At 39.1% G+C, this 16871-nt stretch overlaps 4 protein-coding genes across 6 annotated transcripts in view; 2 read left to right on the top strand and 2 right to left on the bottom strand.

Annotated features, from left to right (window-relative positions):
* The first annotated feature begins 128 nt into the window (after positions 1 to 128).
* Positions 129 to 3069, top strand: LOC124210449 (transcription factor TFIIIB component B'' homolog). Its single transcript, XM_046608508.1, has 6 exons — positions 129 to 209; positions 274 to 1019; positions 1090 to 1372; positions 1437 to 1572; positions 1628 to 1825; positions 1890 to 3069. The coding sequence occupies exons 2-6, from the start codon at positions 292 to 294 to the stop codon at positions 2963 to 2965; spliced, it is 2421 nt and encodes an 806-aa protein (XP_046464464.1). The 5' UTR covers positions 129 to 209; positions 274 to 291; the 3' UTR covers positions 2966 to 3069.
* A 16-nt stretch (positions 3070 to 3085) lies between these two features.
* Positions 3086 to 5199, bottom strand: LOC124210454 (RING finger and CHY zinc finger domain-containing protein 1-like). Of its 2 annotated transcripts, none has more exons than XM_046608514.1 (8): positions 5030 to 5199; positions 4661 to 4822; positions 4526 to 4592; positions 4365 to 4453; positions 4097 to 4279; positions 3941 to 4036; positions 3777 to 3876; positions 3086 to 3705 (listed from the first exon to the last, which is right to left on the bottom strand). In XM_046608514.1, the coding sequence occupies exons 1-8, from the start codon at positions 5087 to 5089 to the stop codon at positions 3677 to 3679; spliced, it is 786 nt and encodes a 261-aa protein (XP_046464470.1). In that variant the 5' UTR covers positions 5090 to 5199; the 3' UTR covers positions 3086 to 3676. The 2 variants fall into 2 exon arrangements, with proteins under 2 accessions (XP_046464470.1, XP_046464469.1); XM_046608513.1 differs by having other exon boundaries at positions 3086 to 3708; positions 5030 to 5191.
* A 327-nt stretch (positions 5200 to 5526) lies between these two features.
* The window catches only part of LOC124210453 (zwei Ig domain protein zig-8-like), a 47185-nt gene continuing 35840 nt past the window's right edge, over positions 5527 to 16871 (top strand). The window contains exons 1-2 of one of the 2 annotated variants that reach the window (XM_046608511.1): positions 5527 to 5921; positions 14318 to 14409. The gene's annotated coding sequence lies outside the window, so the exon portion shown is untranslated. Of the gene's footprint in view, positions 5922 to 14317; positions 14410 to 15144; positions 15680 to 16871 lie in introns of those variants that run through there. The other variant, XM_046608512.1, reaches the window with a different exon arrangement.
* Positions 6359 to 10022, bottom strand: LOC124210448 (protein KRI1 homolog). Its single transcript, XM_046608507.1, has 14 exons — positions 9800 to 10022; positions 9639 to 9736; positions 9229 to 9576; positions 9008 to 9168; positions 8791 to 8947; positions 8511 to 8723; positions 8319 to 8454; positions 8149 to 8255; positions 7939 to 8075; positions 7740 to 7869; positions 7522 to 7682; positions 7353 to 7451; positions 7141 to 7275; positions 6359 to 7074 (listed from the first exon to the last, which is right to left on the bottom strand). Exons 1-14 carry the CDS (start codon positions 9909 to 9911, stop codon positions 6459 to 6461), a joined length of 2610 nt encoding a protein of 869 aa, XP_046464463.1. The 5' UTR covers positions 9912 to 10022; the 3' UTR covers positions 6359 to 6458.

The following is a 16871-nucleotide window of genomic DNA, read 5'->3' as shown; positions in this document are numbered from 1 at the left end:
TTCTTTCCTCAAAATGAGTGTAGGTAGGGTAGGAGAATGGCCCGTTCAACTGGGTACCGTTCAACAAATTGCGACGTCAAACGAGTCGTTTAATTTTTTGTCCATAGGTGGCAGTAAGAATAACGTAACGCCCATTTCGTTCCCATGTGCTGAGTTTAAGCCCTGATTGCAGAAGCATTTGGATTTGGTATCATTCGTACACGAACTCAGTAACTCACTATTGAGATTTGACATTGCAATTTTTCTGTATTAGTTACGAATTTGCTATTGCAGTTTTTATCGAGTAGCAAGATGAGAAGGGCAAGGCCAAAGATAGCCCCCAATTTGGTGTCGGCTGCCCGTTCGTCTAAAGTTCCCATAGCAAAGGTGGAGGCTGACAAATCAAACGAAGACGTCGTAGCACCAGCATCAAATATTACTACAAATTTAACCCAAGAGTCATCTATTCTTCCTAGTTTGGAACCAAATGGTGAAGCTACCCGTTCTGAAGAGTCTACCCTGATCATAACCTTTCCTCAGCCTGAACCGGTTATACTTCCCGAAGTCTTGGAAATAACACCTTCTTCTGTAGACAAAGAAAATGTACTCACTGTTGTTTCTGATGAGCTTTCTAGAGATAGTCAAGCCAGTTGTTCAGTTGAGCCTGGTGTACCTTCCTTTTCCCGTTACAAGTCAAAAAACAAAGTTCGACCAGTCATTAGCAATGCACCTCATCGTATAAGGACATTCTCTAGTGCTAGTGAATCTGAAGATGATGCAGTTAAGAGACAATCAAGAAGACCACTCTCTCCAGTAAAAAAATCACCGGCCAAAAAAGATAATGTTGACACAACATCTCCATTGCCACCCAAGTCATCTACAGAGAAGGGTAAAAGAGGCAAAAAGAAGTCTGATGAAAAAACCCCACTCGAGATCAAAAAGGCAATCATGAAGAGAAAGTTGGCCAGTGGTGATGTTGATCGTTCCAAGTTGACCATGTTTGACTTGATCTACTACAATCCAGATGATGGAGAGAGACCGTAAGTTCAAAAGAGCAAATAACACAACATGATTGCCACCATTTTAAAATAATTTTTGTTTTGTTGACAGTCCAAATTCTTCAGAGAAACCGCAGATGAGGCTTAAACCTTTTGAGGTCCAAGAAATTGCAAAGGAAAGCCAAGTTGCAAATGTCGAAAGTACCGGGAATGCGATCTTGGATGATCAGCTCGCAGAAGAGGATGAAATGAGGATGATTGAAGAAAATGCTGAAAAAGAAGGAGAAAAACAGTCTGAAGAGGAAGATGCGGAAGAAGAGGATGCCATGCCGATGCCAGTGCCGCAAGTTCGCCTGGGTCCCGATGGAGAGATTATATTAGACGAGAAAAGTTTGGTAATAGTGTATTATTTAGTTTGTAAGAAAAAATTGTATAATTAATCAGTCATTTTTTTTATAGGTAATTGATACCAGTGAAACTAAACGTAACAAAAGCCAACTGGCGAACGCTCCGATTATTGTTGAAAATAATTCCACTCTGGTGAATTATGGTTCATGGCGTAAGAGGCGACGTGCTGGCCGATGGAGCATTAAAGGTTGCAAAATTTAACTTGTAGAATTACTCAATTCCTAACATATTTTCTCTATTAGAAACTGCTCGCTTCTATCGAGCGCTAAATATGCTTGGAACAAATTTTTCATTAATGGAACAGCTTTTTCCCGGCCGTGACCGTGTTGATTTGAAGCGAAAGTTCAAGTCAGAAGAGAAAACGAATCCAACCTTGGTTGACAAAAATATATCGAAACAGATACCCTTTGACATAACTCAGTTTATGGATGAAGCATCAGGTAATTTTTTTTCTTGTTATTGCATTTATAATGTCTTCATCATTAAATGTATATTTACAAATAGAAGAGGATTCAAGCGGCGTTGAAAACGAAATCAAAGATAAATCAAGAAAAGATGCCAGTAAATCTAAGACCACTGGCAAAGAGTCAAAGGGGAAGGCAAAGGGCAACAATAAAAAAGAAAAGGCTTTGAACAAAACAGTGAGCGTCCAACAACCTATTCCAAATGAGTCTGATTCGGATGAAGTTTCGATTACATCTATAAGGTCCATTTATAAGAAAACATCAAACGAAGAATCGGAAGAAGAAATGGCACCCCCTACGAAAAAATGCCGGAAAGGGAAAGCCACCGAATCTCGAGTGTCTACAAGAGGTCGAAAGACGGCTACTGGATCACGAACGCAAAAGAAGAAAGTTCAGCCTATTGATTCTGACAACGAACAACCAGAAAGTCAAGAAAAAGATGCTGTGGAACAAGCAAATAGTTCGAAGAATGCTAACCCTGCTGCTCCAATTTCAAATAATCCACTCCACTGTAAGAAAACAGTGAGCATCCAAGAACCAAATCCGAATGAGTCTGATTCGGATGTAGTTTCAATTGAATCTATCAGGTCGGATAAGAAAACAACAAACGAAGAATCTGGAGAAGAGATAGCACCCCCTGCGAAAAAAGGCCGGAAGGGGAAAGCCACTGAATCTCGAGTGTCTACAAGAGCTCGAAAGACGGCTATTGGATCCCGATCTGGTAAAATAACGCGACGAAAGAATGTAAAGCCTCTTGATTATGACGACGAACAACCAGCAAACCCAACTGAGAATGATGCTTTGGAACCAGCAAATTGTTCGAAGGATGCTAACCCTACTGCTCCAAATTCAAATATTCCACTCGACAGTTTGCTGAATTCTCCCCTTGGACAAATTGGTTTAGAACAAGGTGGGTTAACCGTCGTTGAAGTTCCTGGAACTCCTAACCAGGCTCCATCTTTTCTAGTCCCTCCAGCTCTTGCAGAAGCCAATCCCGCGTTTGCTCAAGCTGAACCCGGTAGTTTAGTGTTGGTGGCAGAACCCAATCCCGGAGATCCTAATAATCAATTGGTACATGTATACCGTATAGCCGAACCGTTTGAACCGGTCTCCTAATAAGATCCCCTACGCATTTTGCCCAATCCTTCACTGTTAATTTTTTTTTTGTGTGTGCGTGTGTATGTTGTTGCCATCCAGAATTAAATAACGATCTAATTACTGCTTAAGGCCAGTGAATAAGGTAACAACGTATATTTATACAGAATTGTTATTTGAAAATGTTCAGAAGGTACATTCCACATAGAATTGAAGAGAAGTGCTTAATCAATTGTAATAATATGACATGTAAAATTACAAGAAACTCACAAGCTGCACAGAAGAATCTTCATAATTTCGGATATGAACTTTTCTGGCAGTGTCCATTTTCAAACTACTCGAGGAGTCATTTCTAAATGTTACCCATTGTTTTTGTCTGATGTTTTTTTTTACTCACTACGGTGCATTACAATATGACGGCAATTTAGCCACTGCAACGAGGTAAGGGCAACAAAACAGGTATCAAACATCAGCAGGATGGCTGACGGGGTACGAGTAACTTGAACGATAAGAAAAAAATTCACAAAACCTTTCGATCCAATTTCACGAACAGGCTCCAGATGCCTACCGCCGAATAAGGTGGAAGATTCACGGATGAAAATTTAAAAGCCTTTAAAATACAAACTCGACCATTTAGTAGATGGCCAATAAAATTATTGCATGTCAACAGAATAAAACCGCCGTCCAAGTAAATGACAAACAACATCCTATTCCCTTGATAATCATGGCCATTTATTCCGAGTTAGGAGATTGTTCTCTGACTGCTTAAAAAAAAAGAGAAAAAGTTGATTTGTGGTACGCAGTTCCTCTAGATTAATAAAATTATAATTACCAGGTCTATTAACAGGACCACCGCTTCTGCACGTATTGTACGATCCACATGGTGCATTTTGGCACTTCGCTCCAAGGGGATGCATTGGAACTTCAGAAAACTGCAAAAAAATTGTTAATTATAATAACATTTTAAAAACTCTTTAGTGCCGAGAAATGACTAACCTGATGGCAGTCGTTACATAAAATCGTGACAAAAAAATTTTGATATTCCACTGGCATTGGGGTTGAGGCAATTTCATCGTCTAAAATGCGCCAGTACTAGAATGGAAACACAATTGGTAACGTTATAATTCGTTTTATAAATTTAAATTTTAGTACCGATTCCATCGGCATCATTGAACGTTGACAAACTGGGCAGGCATAGTGACCACGATGAATAAATGAATTGAAACATGTTCGGTGAATCAGATGACCACATGATGGGATGTGTGAAGGAATTCTTGATGTATGAATATCCTCCAAACAAATTGGGCAATTTGTTCGGCTCATCTTTTCAACGCACTGTAACAGAGCAAAAATAACTAATTGAATGAACTAAAAACCAAAATAATTTATGTATAAATTAGAATCCCACAAAAATGCTTACTCTATGCTGATTTTCAAGTTTTTTTGGTAAGCACATATCACATGTTTGGCAGTGGAAAAACTTGTCCCTTCCTCCGACTCTACATATTCCTGAAAAAGTAAGATATAGGAGTTGTCACCAAAGATTAAATATAATTGGTTTTAAAATGTAATAATAATTACCACATCCTTCACAGTGATACTGCTTTTTATCTTCATCATCAATCAACTTGCACTTTCCACAAAAATACTGCAAAACAAAATCAAGGTTTCTTTATTTTGAAAAAAAAAAGAAAAGAAAAAAGTCTGATACTTTACCTGTCCAAAGAGGATACCACAATTGGAACAGTTTTGTTGAACTGGTTGTTTTGTTTCACACAATGAACACATAATTTCATCCACATTTTTTCGGTTAAGGGTGTGTTCCTCCTTCTCATCATGACAAAAACGGCAAGTATAAACTTTGTCACAGCATGGTGTCTACAAAACAAAATTATTGTTTAGTAAAATAATAAATAATTAAGTATTTAACTTCTCAATACAACTTTAAACAGGATTACTATAAAACCGCATTATCTTCACGAGGAGATATCATGGTCATTTTTCAGACATTGTGCCCACAGTTATTTCCCGACCAACTTGAGTTACAACATTACTTGGTTAAGAACAAAGTGTCGAACTACTTACCACTAATTTGCATTTTCGTTTATAATGTTCGCAACCGTATTCGACATTCTCCTCAGCCATTTTATCTCCTCCACCTATTCCAACGAGTCAGTATCTGGCAGTGTGTGTACACAGTGTAAAAGAAAACACGAGTTTCGGCCAGTTAGTGTACAGCGTGTAGGTTTGGGCTTAGCCTAGCGGCATGAACATGAACTATGTTGGGTCGACTTCTTTCCGAAAATTCCTAACTTCCCACGTTTGTCTTGTTTGTGCAGCAATTTATTTAAAAACTAATTTCCCAATGGAATCCAGAGTAACCAGCAAGTTAATTTTCATCCAATTTTCTCATCTCTAATCTTTAATTGGTTAATCACGAACTTAAATTTGTTGTGACGAGATGTCGCTAGCTCCCTTCCTTGTCCTTTCTAAAAGCGGTTCTTCAAAATCAAAACACTCGAATGTTGCCATACTGTTTTATACAGTCTATCGGAGTGCATGTTTTGAAATATTAATGGACTTAAGGCCGGGGACCGGGGTAAGGTAGGAGAAAAGGAGGAAAGGAGAAAATCGAAGAAATTTTTTTTTACGTTCAAATTGAGAAAAATATGCAAATGACCCTACCTATTGAAAGGGCAGCAAGGTCCTTGAAAAACTTAGTTGTTCTCGTGCGGCCCACGAGGTCGGATGCTCAACAATTTGGCAGTAGAATTTGAAAGTGTGTATAGCGCGACTGTGAACTCTGACTGAATAATTATTGCCATAATCATTTCCTGTGATTGTGAATTGTGAATCATCGATCTCGTAAGCAGTTGAAAAGAACATTGCCGAACAATTGGGGACAAAACACCATAATCGACCAAACCGCCGACCCTCAACATGATAACATCAAATCCCACGTGTGACCATTACGAAGGTAGGAAAAAACACTTAAACGACTTTTTTTGCGAGGTTGTGCATACTCTGGTAATTTAATTTTCTATGAAATGTACGAAAGATTGTAAGCCAATGTGACCTGTTGCACATAAATAGCTGCGACAATTGAAGATTTTTTACTTATTCACGAAAACTTTTTTTAATGTCGACCTTGTCATCCCCTTTTCCTTCTCTCGCATGGAGATTATAGTAGCATTGCAAATTTTTAAGATTTTGTTGGGTAAATTTGTTTAGAAGGCCTTCAATTTCAATTCATGTGCGTTTTTTTATTCGACGAGAAAGATAAGTGACCCACGTGTTACAGACCGTTGGCTGTAGGTTATCAGATGAGGAGCGCAGCGTCATTATCGATCAATTTATACTCTCATTTTCTTTCTTTGGAAGACATTTTTATTTGAACCCGCAACTTTCAAAGAATTGGAACACGAGTCTTTTTATTGATAGAACGTTCGAAATATCCACTCAATCAAACCAAATACAATTACTGACAAAATCTGACTCCCAAGTCCCAACCCCGTTAGTCTTTTGATTTTTTCAAATTTCCGAATATAATGGCATTCTTGAATTTCTTGGGGTTTCGGATGCCGTACGCTTTGAGGCGATCGTCAGTTATGTCAAAACCACGAATGGTGGCCGATTTCTTATTAGCTGTTGTTTCAGTTGCGTTTTTGTTTTTCTTCTTCTTTTTCTTCTGTTTCTTTCCTTCATTAACAGAAGACGATCCGGCCTTCTGATCCTCCTCTTGTGCCAACAATTTCTTAGCTTGTTTCTTCTTTTTTTTCTTTTTGGGAGAGTTTTCTGTGCAAGTGACCTCACTCTTCTTTCCAGTTGAATCGATTTCCATTTTAAAATCCTTGCTTGGTGAAACTGCTTTCTCAGGGATGACAGGAGGATTCGAAACCGTAGCTACCGCCATTTCCGACAAGTTCTTCTTCTTCTTTTTCTTCTTCTTTTTTTCAGGATTCTCGTTGCCTTTGACCAGTTCGGTAGCTAAAGGAATTTCATTTTCCACTTGAGGTTTTTCAGCTTTTAACTTCTTTGGTTTGGGCTGTTCATGTTCTGAAGCCACTGAAACATTTCCAGCATCGTCGGTATTGTCTTTCCTCCTCTTGTGTGCGACTTCATTAGTTTTCCTACGTGAAAAGAAAAAAGAGCTATTGAAGAAGAGCTCTCAGTTTCAAGTGAAAATGTGTACTTACTTGGAATGATTTGGTTCAGTTATCTGAGAAAAATCATTCACTTGGGTAAACGGTTCATCTTTTCCCTTGTTTTTCCTCTTCTTTTTCTTTGGCACTGTTTCCTCTTGGATTTCTTGATGATCAATTTCAGGATATCTGTGTGAATCATTATTATAATTATTTTTATTAAAAGGGCTCAACAAAAAACGTATTCTAAAATCATTTTAACTTACGGAATGGGTTGGGATTCAGGATCTTCGTCTTTGCCTTGATTCCTTCTCCGCTTTTTTCGATCTTTTTCTTGATCGGCTACCATTAATGCCTCTGAATTTCTAAAGAATCGCAATGCGTTTTTAGAAATCATTTCAATTGTTCAAAACTAAACGAGAAACTTCAACTTACTCGGCGAAAACCGAAGGTAGAACTCGTTTCTTTAAAGAAACGTTTTTCTTTTTCGTGATGTATGTATAATAGTCATTCATTTCTTCTCTTTCAGTTCTGTACTGTGACATTTTTTTCACAGAACACCACTGATTAAGTTCTTTTTCTCTTGCAACGAGGATCTAAATTGTAAATTAATTCGTTATAACTGAATGTTGCACAAGTTTTTTTTTGAATACCTCTTCTACATCCAAACCAAAATCATTTTCGACAACTGTCCTGTATTTGAATCGAACAGGTTGGTCACCGATTATATCCTCGTAGTCCAGTTTGTAATATTCTTCTAAATATTCTTCATAGTTTGGGTGCCTAGAAGCAAAGAAATATTTATTAGAAAGAAAGATAGCATGACATTAATTTGACTTGGATCAAACTTACTGTTCAGGATCAAACACTGGTTTCTTCGTTTCCAGCTTTTGGGCGAAAATTGATTTTTTCCGACCTCTGTTACGTCGCGTCATCTCGATCATTTCCTTTTTAGATTCTTCTCTAGCCTCCTCATAATCGCAGTCCATCTGAAATTTCCCCATGCCAAAAGAAAAATTAAATGTGCTGACTTTTCAAGTTATCCCTTCCAATGTAATCTACATTAAAATCTGGATCCTCGCAGTGTGGCCCGTCATAGTCGTTATCGTTATAGTGATCATTGCTGGTAGAAGGGCCTGCTTCTTGACCTTTATAGTCATCCCAATTTTCTATAATTTAAAACGAAATGATGAAATCGTGCTGATTGTTATTCAACTCAATTGTTGTAATACCATCATCGATTTCAGGGTCGTAAGGAAATTCTGGCTTTTGATTTTCATTGTCGACATGGTAATAATCTTGATTAAAAATCTCGCCCATTTTCCTATCGTATTGATCAGGATCAAAGTCACCTTCGAGATCGTCGTCCTAAAATGCGAAATAGTAATTACAATGGATTTTGTTTGGGTAAAATGTCCTCATACTTGAAAAGGGAGTGATGCATTGCCAGTGATATTCTTAAGCTGTTCAAGCTTCTCTTGGATTTCTTTCAGTTTGTACTTTTTTAGCATTTTGAGATCTTCCTTTTTTTCTTCTTTTTCGCGTTTTTTGCGATCCTTCACTTCATCTCTCTTAGCTTTTCGGCTTGTGTCAGGTTTTCTCATTGAATCGGCAATAGTTCGGGGATATCTTTTGATCTGTTGAAATAACATACAATTAATTATTTGATTTTGGTAATTAAAAAGAAAGATAGCAAGAACTCACAAACTCGGGGTCAGGTTCTTCAAATCGGAAATTATACTTGTGTTCGAATTCCATCTGTTGCTCTAAAGCCTTTTCGTCTTCACTCAGATCGGCCTCTGATTCGTGAACAACTTCCTCGTACGTAGGAATGTAGTTCTTGTCTTCTGAACACTTGTACCTTTAAATTTGAAATATTATAAGAATACTGTTTGGAACAAAATGGTTGAGTACTTTTTACCTTTTGTTGAGGAAAAAATCTTTTAAAAATGCTTCGTTTTCATCCAACTTGGGGTTTGACCAATATTCTTTAAGAGGCTCCAGTTGTTTTTTTGTCTCTTCATTGGTGATATCTTCTTTTCTACCTTTCAGCCATTCTTTGTATTCTTCTTCTTCTTTTTCCTTTAGTGATCAAATGGTGTTAATTACAACTAGTACCATAGGTTTGGTGACATCTATTACCTTTTGGATTTCACTTTTGGGGCGAACTGTGAGAAGGTCCTCACTCTCCGAATCAGAATCTTGTAGGGCAGCCTTGAAGCCTATTTTCAGTTCCTCTTGCTCCTGTTGGAAAGTTCGTGGAGGTGGAGGAGCATCCTCGTCATCACTCATTTTTCCACCTTTTTCAACCATGATTTTTCTTTCATAATCCCTCAGAGTGAAAGCTTCTTCTTTTGTTGACTTCTTCGGAAGTGCAGATTGAGCAGCTTTGTCAAAGAATTTTTTTTCTGCATTATAAATGCTGGGATCTTTCTTCTTCAGTGACGCCAAAGTTTGAAAAAACTGCTTCTCTACTTCTGAATCCCAGGCCTGTTGAATAAAATAATTATAAATTGAATTTTATGTGATGAAAGAAAATCAAAACAAATCACTTCTCCATCCTCATCTTCAGTTTCTGAAGTACTTGAACTGTCTGCATCTCCTGTAACCAACATTTTCATGGCGCTATTTTCTCCATATTTATCTTTCACTGCAAATTTTTAATTTGGTTAGGTAAATTAAAACATTAAAGTCTCTTATGAAGTTGACTGACATTTTTGATATTCTTCTTTCTCGCGCCAATGGTTGTATTTTTCGGCGTAGTTTGAATTGATTTTCAAATTCCCCTCTTCATCCGAGCTTGCCTCATCAAAGAGAGTAGCCATGTCAAGCTATTAATTTTAGAAGTTTTATTTTGAAATTAATTGCTAGCCACTAAATAAGTCGCAACTCGAATGCTCACAACCACGTGTAGGAAATACCACAATAATCTGTCGTCGTCTGCTAACTTTAAGAATCGATCAGTGAACAGTTTTTGCAATCGATTTTTTACTTGAAATTGAAAGTTGTAGTACATTCTGTACGAACATTTTCAAAAAGCCATATCAAATTATTTCTATTTAAGAAATAGAAAAAAATCTTTGATTCTTGTCATGGTCGTTCTTAAAAAATGATTGATGATTGCCTCAGTTTTAATTTTTAACGTCTTTACTTGCGTCGCATGTGTGTTGCACAGGTGGTCCACCTGGTACACGGTAGATGGTTGAGAATGACAGTTTACGTATTGAATTGAATGTCTTTTAATTATTTTAGAATACCCTTAAGGCCATTCGTTATTCAGTTTTTTTTTTTTATTTCGATTTTTTTTTTGTTTTTGGTTTTTTGAGGTATTATGTTTTTAGGATCATGTTACGGGATCTTTGTAAGGAACACTGTGTAAACTGTGAAGAAAAGTATTGATTAACTCTTTCGTTGATTAAGTTTCTCGAACAAATTCTTCAGATTCGGTAAAGGATGAAAGGCGATTTTTCTTTTTTAAATATCTCGTTTTCAGAAAAGGTAAAGTTCTTTGCAAGTATGTTGAAAGAAAGTGATAGGTTGGGTTTTTCGCGAGGTCATATCCCCCAAAGTAGTCGAATAGATGATGAATTGCCAAAATGAACGGTTCTTCTTTCGACGATACGCGTATATATAACCCCAACTAATGATAACTCGACGTGTTTGATGAATAGAGAGCAGCGCATCCTTATTCCGTGATGACGGATGATATCGAGATGAAGCGTATCTTAACCGCGCACCGCCCTGTGACGTTGAAGAAGAGACGAAAACGAGAGAATCCGATCCCGCTGCTATTATTTTAGACGTGTGCGGTGGATGTAAATCCTTGCATATGCGTGATTCAATAAGGGAAGGTATACGACGGTCTTTGTTCTTTTGACGGAGAACTTTGTTAGACGGTCGGTGGCTGTTGTTGGAGCAACCCAACTCCAACCAGTCGTACAATTATATTGGCCAATCGAATCATAACGTTTTATCTTTCTCTTTCAGGGCGGAAAGAGACAGATGGGATAGACTAATTAATATAATGGGATCTGATTCATCATCATCGAATATATGGGGATAAGGATTCCGACTCACCTCGCAGTCAGGGTGTGTCCCAGCGCCAACGAAATTTCGAAGGATTTCAATAGGGTCAGAACACGCGAGAATAGTATATTTCGTTTACATGCCACTCTACTATGTGTAAAGGCTTGTGTGTGTTTTTTTTTCCCCTTTCTGTCTCCCAGTTGCCCCCTATTTGCCTGATGAAATTGAAAGTGTAAATTGCAGAGCCAGTTGCGTCTAGCCTAGCGTGTAAGACGCTGCTTCCCTTTTTCCGTACTTGTGCAGGATCGATATCCGGTGTATAGGTTTATTCCGTGTTGTGTCAATAAGAAAAAAGGGCCAAGCTCTAACCCGATTCTGCTTTTATCTCTTATTCTTTTCATTCTTTATACTATATCTGCGTGATGGCCTACCTTCCGGGCGTAAGAATATACTACGTACATCATTTCTGGGAAGATAAGTAAAATTTCGTGTAAATAGGAGAAAGAACAAGCATAGTACGTAGTATGTATTTCTGTAAAAGATGTAAACGGAAGAGAAGAAAACGGAAGAATGTTGCTGATTGGGGTAGCAGGTGCCTAGCTGTATTCAGTACCATACTGTGTACGTGTTTTTTTTTCTTCTGTCTTATTTCTTTTCCTTGCACGTAAGAAACTTTACGGCCGCAATGATTGGATACTTCTTCCTCTCGTTCTCGCTTGCAGCCGTGCCACAATGGCCCACAGACACATCTTCTCTCATTCGGAGAATGGCCTTTTACCGGCTAAGGGGCGACGATCAACCACACATTTTGGGGGTATATTGTGTTTGGTGATACCCAGGGTGTGCCTGCGTGGGAAGAAAGGCGGAACCTAGCCATCAATCGAATGGCTGGAAGCTTGTGCGGAGTAGATGAGGGTTTCGGGGTTTCCCTTGCACGACCTCTTGATAGTTGATATCCTTTTTCTCTCTCTCGTCTTTTTCATTCCGGCGAGCGAACTTGGCATTCTCTTATGACAGTCGCCCGTTATTGTCCAGGCGATGAGACCATAGTGTTGTTAGGGGAAACCGCTATGATGTTACACCCAGAATAGAAGAAGAGAAAAACACTTGGCTTTTTATAGAGGACGACTATGACGAAGAAACTACTGCGTTGTGTTATTTCCCGTGTTGCGCGTTGGTTTGCTATTGAAAACCTTCCAGATAAGACTTGAGTTTCCTCATTTTTCACTTCACTCACACAAGAAAATTGATATAAAGTAAACAGCCAAAACGAACGACGCCGTATAATAAAGCCTGCGCCGAGTGGTAAGTGCCTCTGAGGCATCATTTTGGTGTGTATCAAGTGCGTTGTGCCTAGGCCAGAAAGACGGAAGGCGTAGGTTATCATTAAATGCATAATGATGTTTTGCTTAAGCCTGGGAGTCTAGACATATTGGAGGGTGTGTTAACTAAATAGCGCTAACCTCTTTTCGTTTGTTTGGAATTCTCTCTTTTCCTTGCAGTTTTTTTCGGGTATACAACAGAGCTCAATTTAATGAAGTCGTGCTGTAAGTTGGATGGCTCTAGTCGAGTTATACATATATTCTGGTACTCTTGCAGAAACTTGGTTTCAGCCTCGAGCTGTCCGTTCCTTGTTGTCTAAAGACCCATTAATTTGGCGTGTATTCGGTAAACAGCCATATTTTGATAACTACTGTGCCTCTTGTTAATTTTGGTGCGTGTATAAGTTCGCTCAATCGTAGCCAGTACTATTTCTCAACTCTATCCCCCAAATGTTAAATGGATTGCCACGTCGTCACCCGAAACTTTCCTAAAGCCAACTGAAGGGCAACTTCTCCTCTCTTAGGTAAAAAGAGTTTTCTAGTGTACATGTCAAAACTGTGTGTACACTGTAACTCGGAAAAGTTGTCGGTTTTCATCTTGTCCCACCTTTACGTTTGTTAGTAACCACCGGAAAGGAAACCAGACGATTCCTGCCCACGCGGTTTTCTTTTTTGTCTCATTATCCCCCATAAATCGTTGCCCTGGATATACGTACACCCACCTGCACTCACCACGCACTCGACCATTCATCTTCTCGATTTTATGGATTTTAGATTTAATTTATTTGGATGATCAGATTTTTACTCATTGCACTCATTTCCCGCGGATATTGACCCAGCGACTGGGAAATGCTTTTACTTTTCTCATTGGGACATCCGGAATTACGCGACTTTGTGACACCACTCACACGCCGACCTCGCAGAACTGCTGTGGGGAACAATTTGCGTCACGTAAAAGCCCATTAGTCAAAAAGGAGAAGAATAGAAATAGGAAATAACGAAAAATCCTGTAGGTGTTTTTTCTTGGTCCTTTATACGAAACATTCCATTGTGTGCATCGGTGCAACTAAGGGGTCTTGGAAGATGGAGGTCTAGAAGGATCGTTATTATTTGCAATCTCGTCACACACTTCGTCACTGTTGGTGGAAATGTTTTGATTGGAAAAGGTATCAAAGGAAAAATACAAGAATGGCGGAGAAATCCATTTAGATTCTAGGACTTTTGTAGCCTACGTATTATTTAAAAAAGGAACGAGAGGATACAGGAAAAAACAAGAAAAACTCTCATCATCGCGACCTTTTTCTGCCTGTTTGCATTTTTCATTTTTTCCTTTGTTTCACGCCTCATAAGATGGAAACAACTCCTATACGTGAAAGTGTTTTGAACGAGGATCAATATTTCACGCTTGTAAAATGGAGTAAAATGATTACGGAATGGAGGGATTCTATTCTCAGAGAAAGGGGCATACACTGGGCCTCTAACACTAACAAAGCCAAACTAACAAAAAAGCATAGAACTTTGACTTTTGTGCCTGCTCTATTGTATACGGTCGCCCTGCTGAAATCAACCGTTTAGCTGGCAGCAAGTTCTGCCGTTTTTATTCATTCGCCATTGATTTTGCGAGCGTATATCGTCGTCGTCTTTTCTCGCATTTCGCCTTGCGGTCGCAAATATTGACGTTTGGCTCACGTATGGCAAAGATAAAATAAGACCTTATTATTCTGCCTTCCGTCAGCTATCTATTGAGAAAGAGAAAATGTTGGAACTAAAATGACGAAAATATCTGTTGAATTATTCATCGGACGAGTAAAAGAGAAAATGTAGCAACGATATTTCCTATATTTAATTCGCTTTTTCTTTTTTTTTTTTTTTTCTTATTTCAGATCCGGTCCTTTTCGTTTTCGTTGGGGCCCAGGCACGTAAAGACGTTGACGACATTGACAAGGAGCAGTCGCTGATTTTGATTATTCAATCGGTAAGTGGTGCACGCGCATCCGGAATGGATTGATGGGGTATAGCGGGCTAGGTTCAGGGGTTCATGCATGTATGAAATTTGCATAGCCAACTAACCCGGAACGCCTTTTCGCCCTTTTCGCTTGATTTTACCAAATTGCGAAGAACTTTTGATTTTTGCATTTTTAAAAAGGGTGAATATTTGCCTGAAGTTTTCTCGACTTTTAAATTTTTCTTTACGCTTTATTTCTTGCGCTATTCATTTTGGGCCCTCTTCAAGTGAATCGGACCAAAAAAGGAAGTTGAAAGACGTGAGATTATAGACATCAATCATGCCTCGTTAAAGGATGATTAGGACGTTAGAATGTCCATTACTGCTAATGCCTAAGAAATTGAGCAATAATAACGTTGAAGTCTGGGCGGCCTGTTCACGACTTTGTCCGTACCCCTAAATCTCCTTTTCCAGTTGCTGATCGGATTAGTTGGTATCAAGAAATCATGCAAAGTGACTGCCTCTTCTTCTTCTTTTCTTTGCTTTCCGATCATCACTCTCCTTTCTCTTGAAATTTTATCGAGAAAAAACGTCTTTTCTCTTGTCTGAAACACAGAAAGTAGGTACACTATGTGTGTGACTTGTCTCGACTGTTGTTCTCTCAGGCGAAAGGCTTGTCGAAATCGGATCCGCCGCGCGCTTGCGCCGCCGCTCCTTTCGACTCTAGTCGGCAGTGGGACCCACGTATCGGGTTGGTTGTGAATCGGTTCATCACACGGAACAGTTGGGGTGGTTTGCGTGCCCTGTCGGAAGCTCTTGTCCCATTATTCTCGCGTCAGCGGCCGTGTTCAGAGTGTGTCTGCCGTCCGTGCACTCGTCTTTCATCTTCTACTTTCATACAGTACTGTCCAGTCAAATTGGAATTCCTGTCTCGTTTTTTATTTTTCTTCATTTTCGCAAAAGTTATTTATTTGCTAGTGTCGGCTTTATTCAGTGTACTGCACACGAGTGTAGACTTGAGTGACCCCCCATTTCGACTTTTGACAGTCGCCCATAAAAGAGAGAGCGGCCGTCGTCGTCGTCGTTTTTCCAGTGAATTTTTGTTTTGTTACCGGAATTCTTTACCGTTGGCCACACTATGTTCAGAGTGGCTATTACCACCCGACCCGGCTCATTATTGCAGTCATCCGCTTTGCTGTTGCTTGTCGTGTTTATGCCACTAGGCAGTCTTCTGGTTACTAACGGACAGCGCTGAAGAAGAAAAAAGGACACACAACACAAGGAAAAAGAAGAGAAAGAAGTAAGCAGCTTTGCCATGAAATCAGTTTACGTTTAGTAATGCCGCGAATTTGGAGCAGGTCGCTCGGGCAAATCCCTCGGCAAGATAATAATGATTTCTGGGCGGAATTGCGGACGCAGGCACGTCGTCTTAAATAGTTGATTGGGCGTAGAAAGTTGCTTGCCGCTGTTAAGACACACACAGCAATTGCGTATACGGAGAGGCTCTTTACTGCACACTCGTCGGCCGGCGAGTATTCCCTGCCCGATTAGATTGGGTCCATCTATATTTAGGGAAACCTGAAGGGAGAGAGAGAGAAGGCATTTACTGTTTTAGTATTTATATTGCGCTATACTCTCTCTATCCCTTTGTAGTGTGGTTAAATATAGAGAGACTCGAGGATTACCCTGAGACTTTCATCGTTGTCATTGATATGCCAAGCAGTGACTGGAGATTGGCTTTATAAGCAGACAAAAAAAAAAGAGATAAACCCTTATATCGGATCACCTGGCTTTTATTATTCCTTGTTGAGCATGTCACGACAACCACATCATGTCCGCATAGTTTATCGCTGCTATGCACTCTTTTGCTTTTTTCAACCGCTTTCTTCTTTCTTTACGCGATTTCCCAGGAAATGATGGGATGAATAATGTCATCATCTTCTCAACCTGGTCCACGTGCGTGCATTTTATTCTTTTCTTTTCGTTTTCGGCTGGGTTGAAAGGATTCTCTGATGTAGAAATTTTTTTTTTTTTAAACCTCAAAGATACTTTGTGAGTCTGTACGATGTCAATTCATTCGGGATCAAAAAGAGCTTGTTTGTTATTCATTCAAGGCGAATAGACACTCTTGTCTGGCCCCCAAAAAATCTCGCATAAATCTACATCAATCAATATATCTTCTCTTAGATTATGCGCTCCGAGATTTTTTTTTCTTTTTCATAGGCCTTGCATTATCACATGATTGCTTGAGGGAAAACTGTGAGATTCTTTTCCGGGAAAAATGGAAATATTGGAAACTGTGACAAAGAAAAAAAAACGAAAAATGTTCAAAAGAAGAAGAGCATAGTTTTGAAAAAGGAAAAGAATGAGGAAAAAGGTTAATGTTCATCAAGGATATAGTAGTGGATAAAGGAGGGTCTTGGTGATGTTGGACTGATGAGTCGATGGGGCCTTGGTTCTTTCATCATCAGTCTTGTGCTGTGTGTGTGTGT

This window comes from Daphnia pulex, chromosome 2 (genome assembly GCF_021134715.1).
Source record: "Daphnia pulex isolate KAP4 chromosome 2, ASM2113471v1".
NCBI classification, from domain to species: domain Eukaryota; kingdom Metazoa; phylum Arthropoda; class Branchiopoda; order Diplostraca; family Daphniidae; genus Daphnia; species Daphnia pulex.
This window is presented reverse-complemented; position numbering and strand designations above follow the sequence as displayed.

Bases quoted from the DNA above. Each gene is read 5' to 3' on its own strand.
- LOC124210449 (XM_046608508.1), top strand. From the start codon at position 292: ATGAGAAGGGCAAGGCCAAAGATAGCCCCCAATTTGGTGTCGGCTGCC. The intron at 1,020-1,089 runs GTAAGTTCAAAA...TTTTGTTGACAG, and splicing joins CCAGATGATGGAGAGAGACC to TCCAAATTCTTCAGAGAAAC. The intron at 1,826-1,889 runs GTAATTTTTTTT...ATTTACAAATAG, and splicing joins GTTTATGGATGAAGCATCAG to AAGAGGATTCAAGCGGCGTT.
- LOC124210454 (XM_046608513.1), bottom strand. From the start codon at position 5,089: ATGGCTGAGGAGAATGTCGAATACGGTTGCGAACATTATAAACGAAAA. The intron at 4,823-5,029 runs GTAAGTAGTTCG...TTTGTTTTGTAG, and splicing joins AACGAAAATGCAAATTAGTG to ACACCATGCTGTGACAAAGT. The intron at 3,877-3,940 runs GTTAGTCATTTC...ATTTTTTTGCAG, and splicing joins TATGTAACGACTGCCATCAG to TTTTCTGAAGTTCCAATGCA.
- LOC124210448 (XM_046608507.1), bottom strand. From the start codon at position 9,911: ATGGCTACTCTCTTTGATGAGGCAAGCTCGGATGAAGAGGGGAATTTG. The intron at 8,256-8,318 runs GTATTACAACAA...TTTAAATTATAG, and splicing joins CGACCCTGAAATCGATGATG to AAAATTGGGATGACTATAAA. The intron at 7,870-7,938 runs GTAAGTTTGATC...CTTTGCTTCTAG, and splicing joins CCAGTGTTTGATCCTGAACA to GCACCCAAACTATGAAGAAT.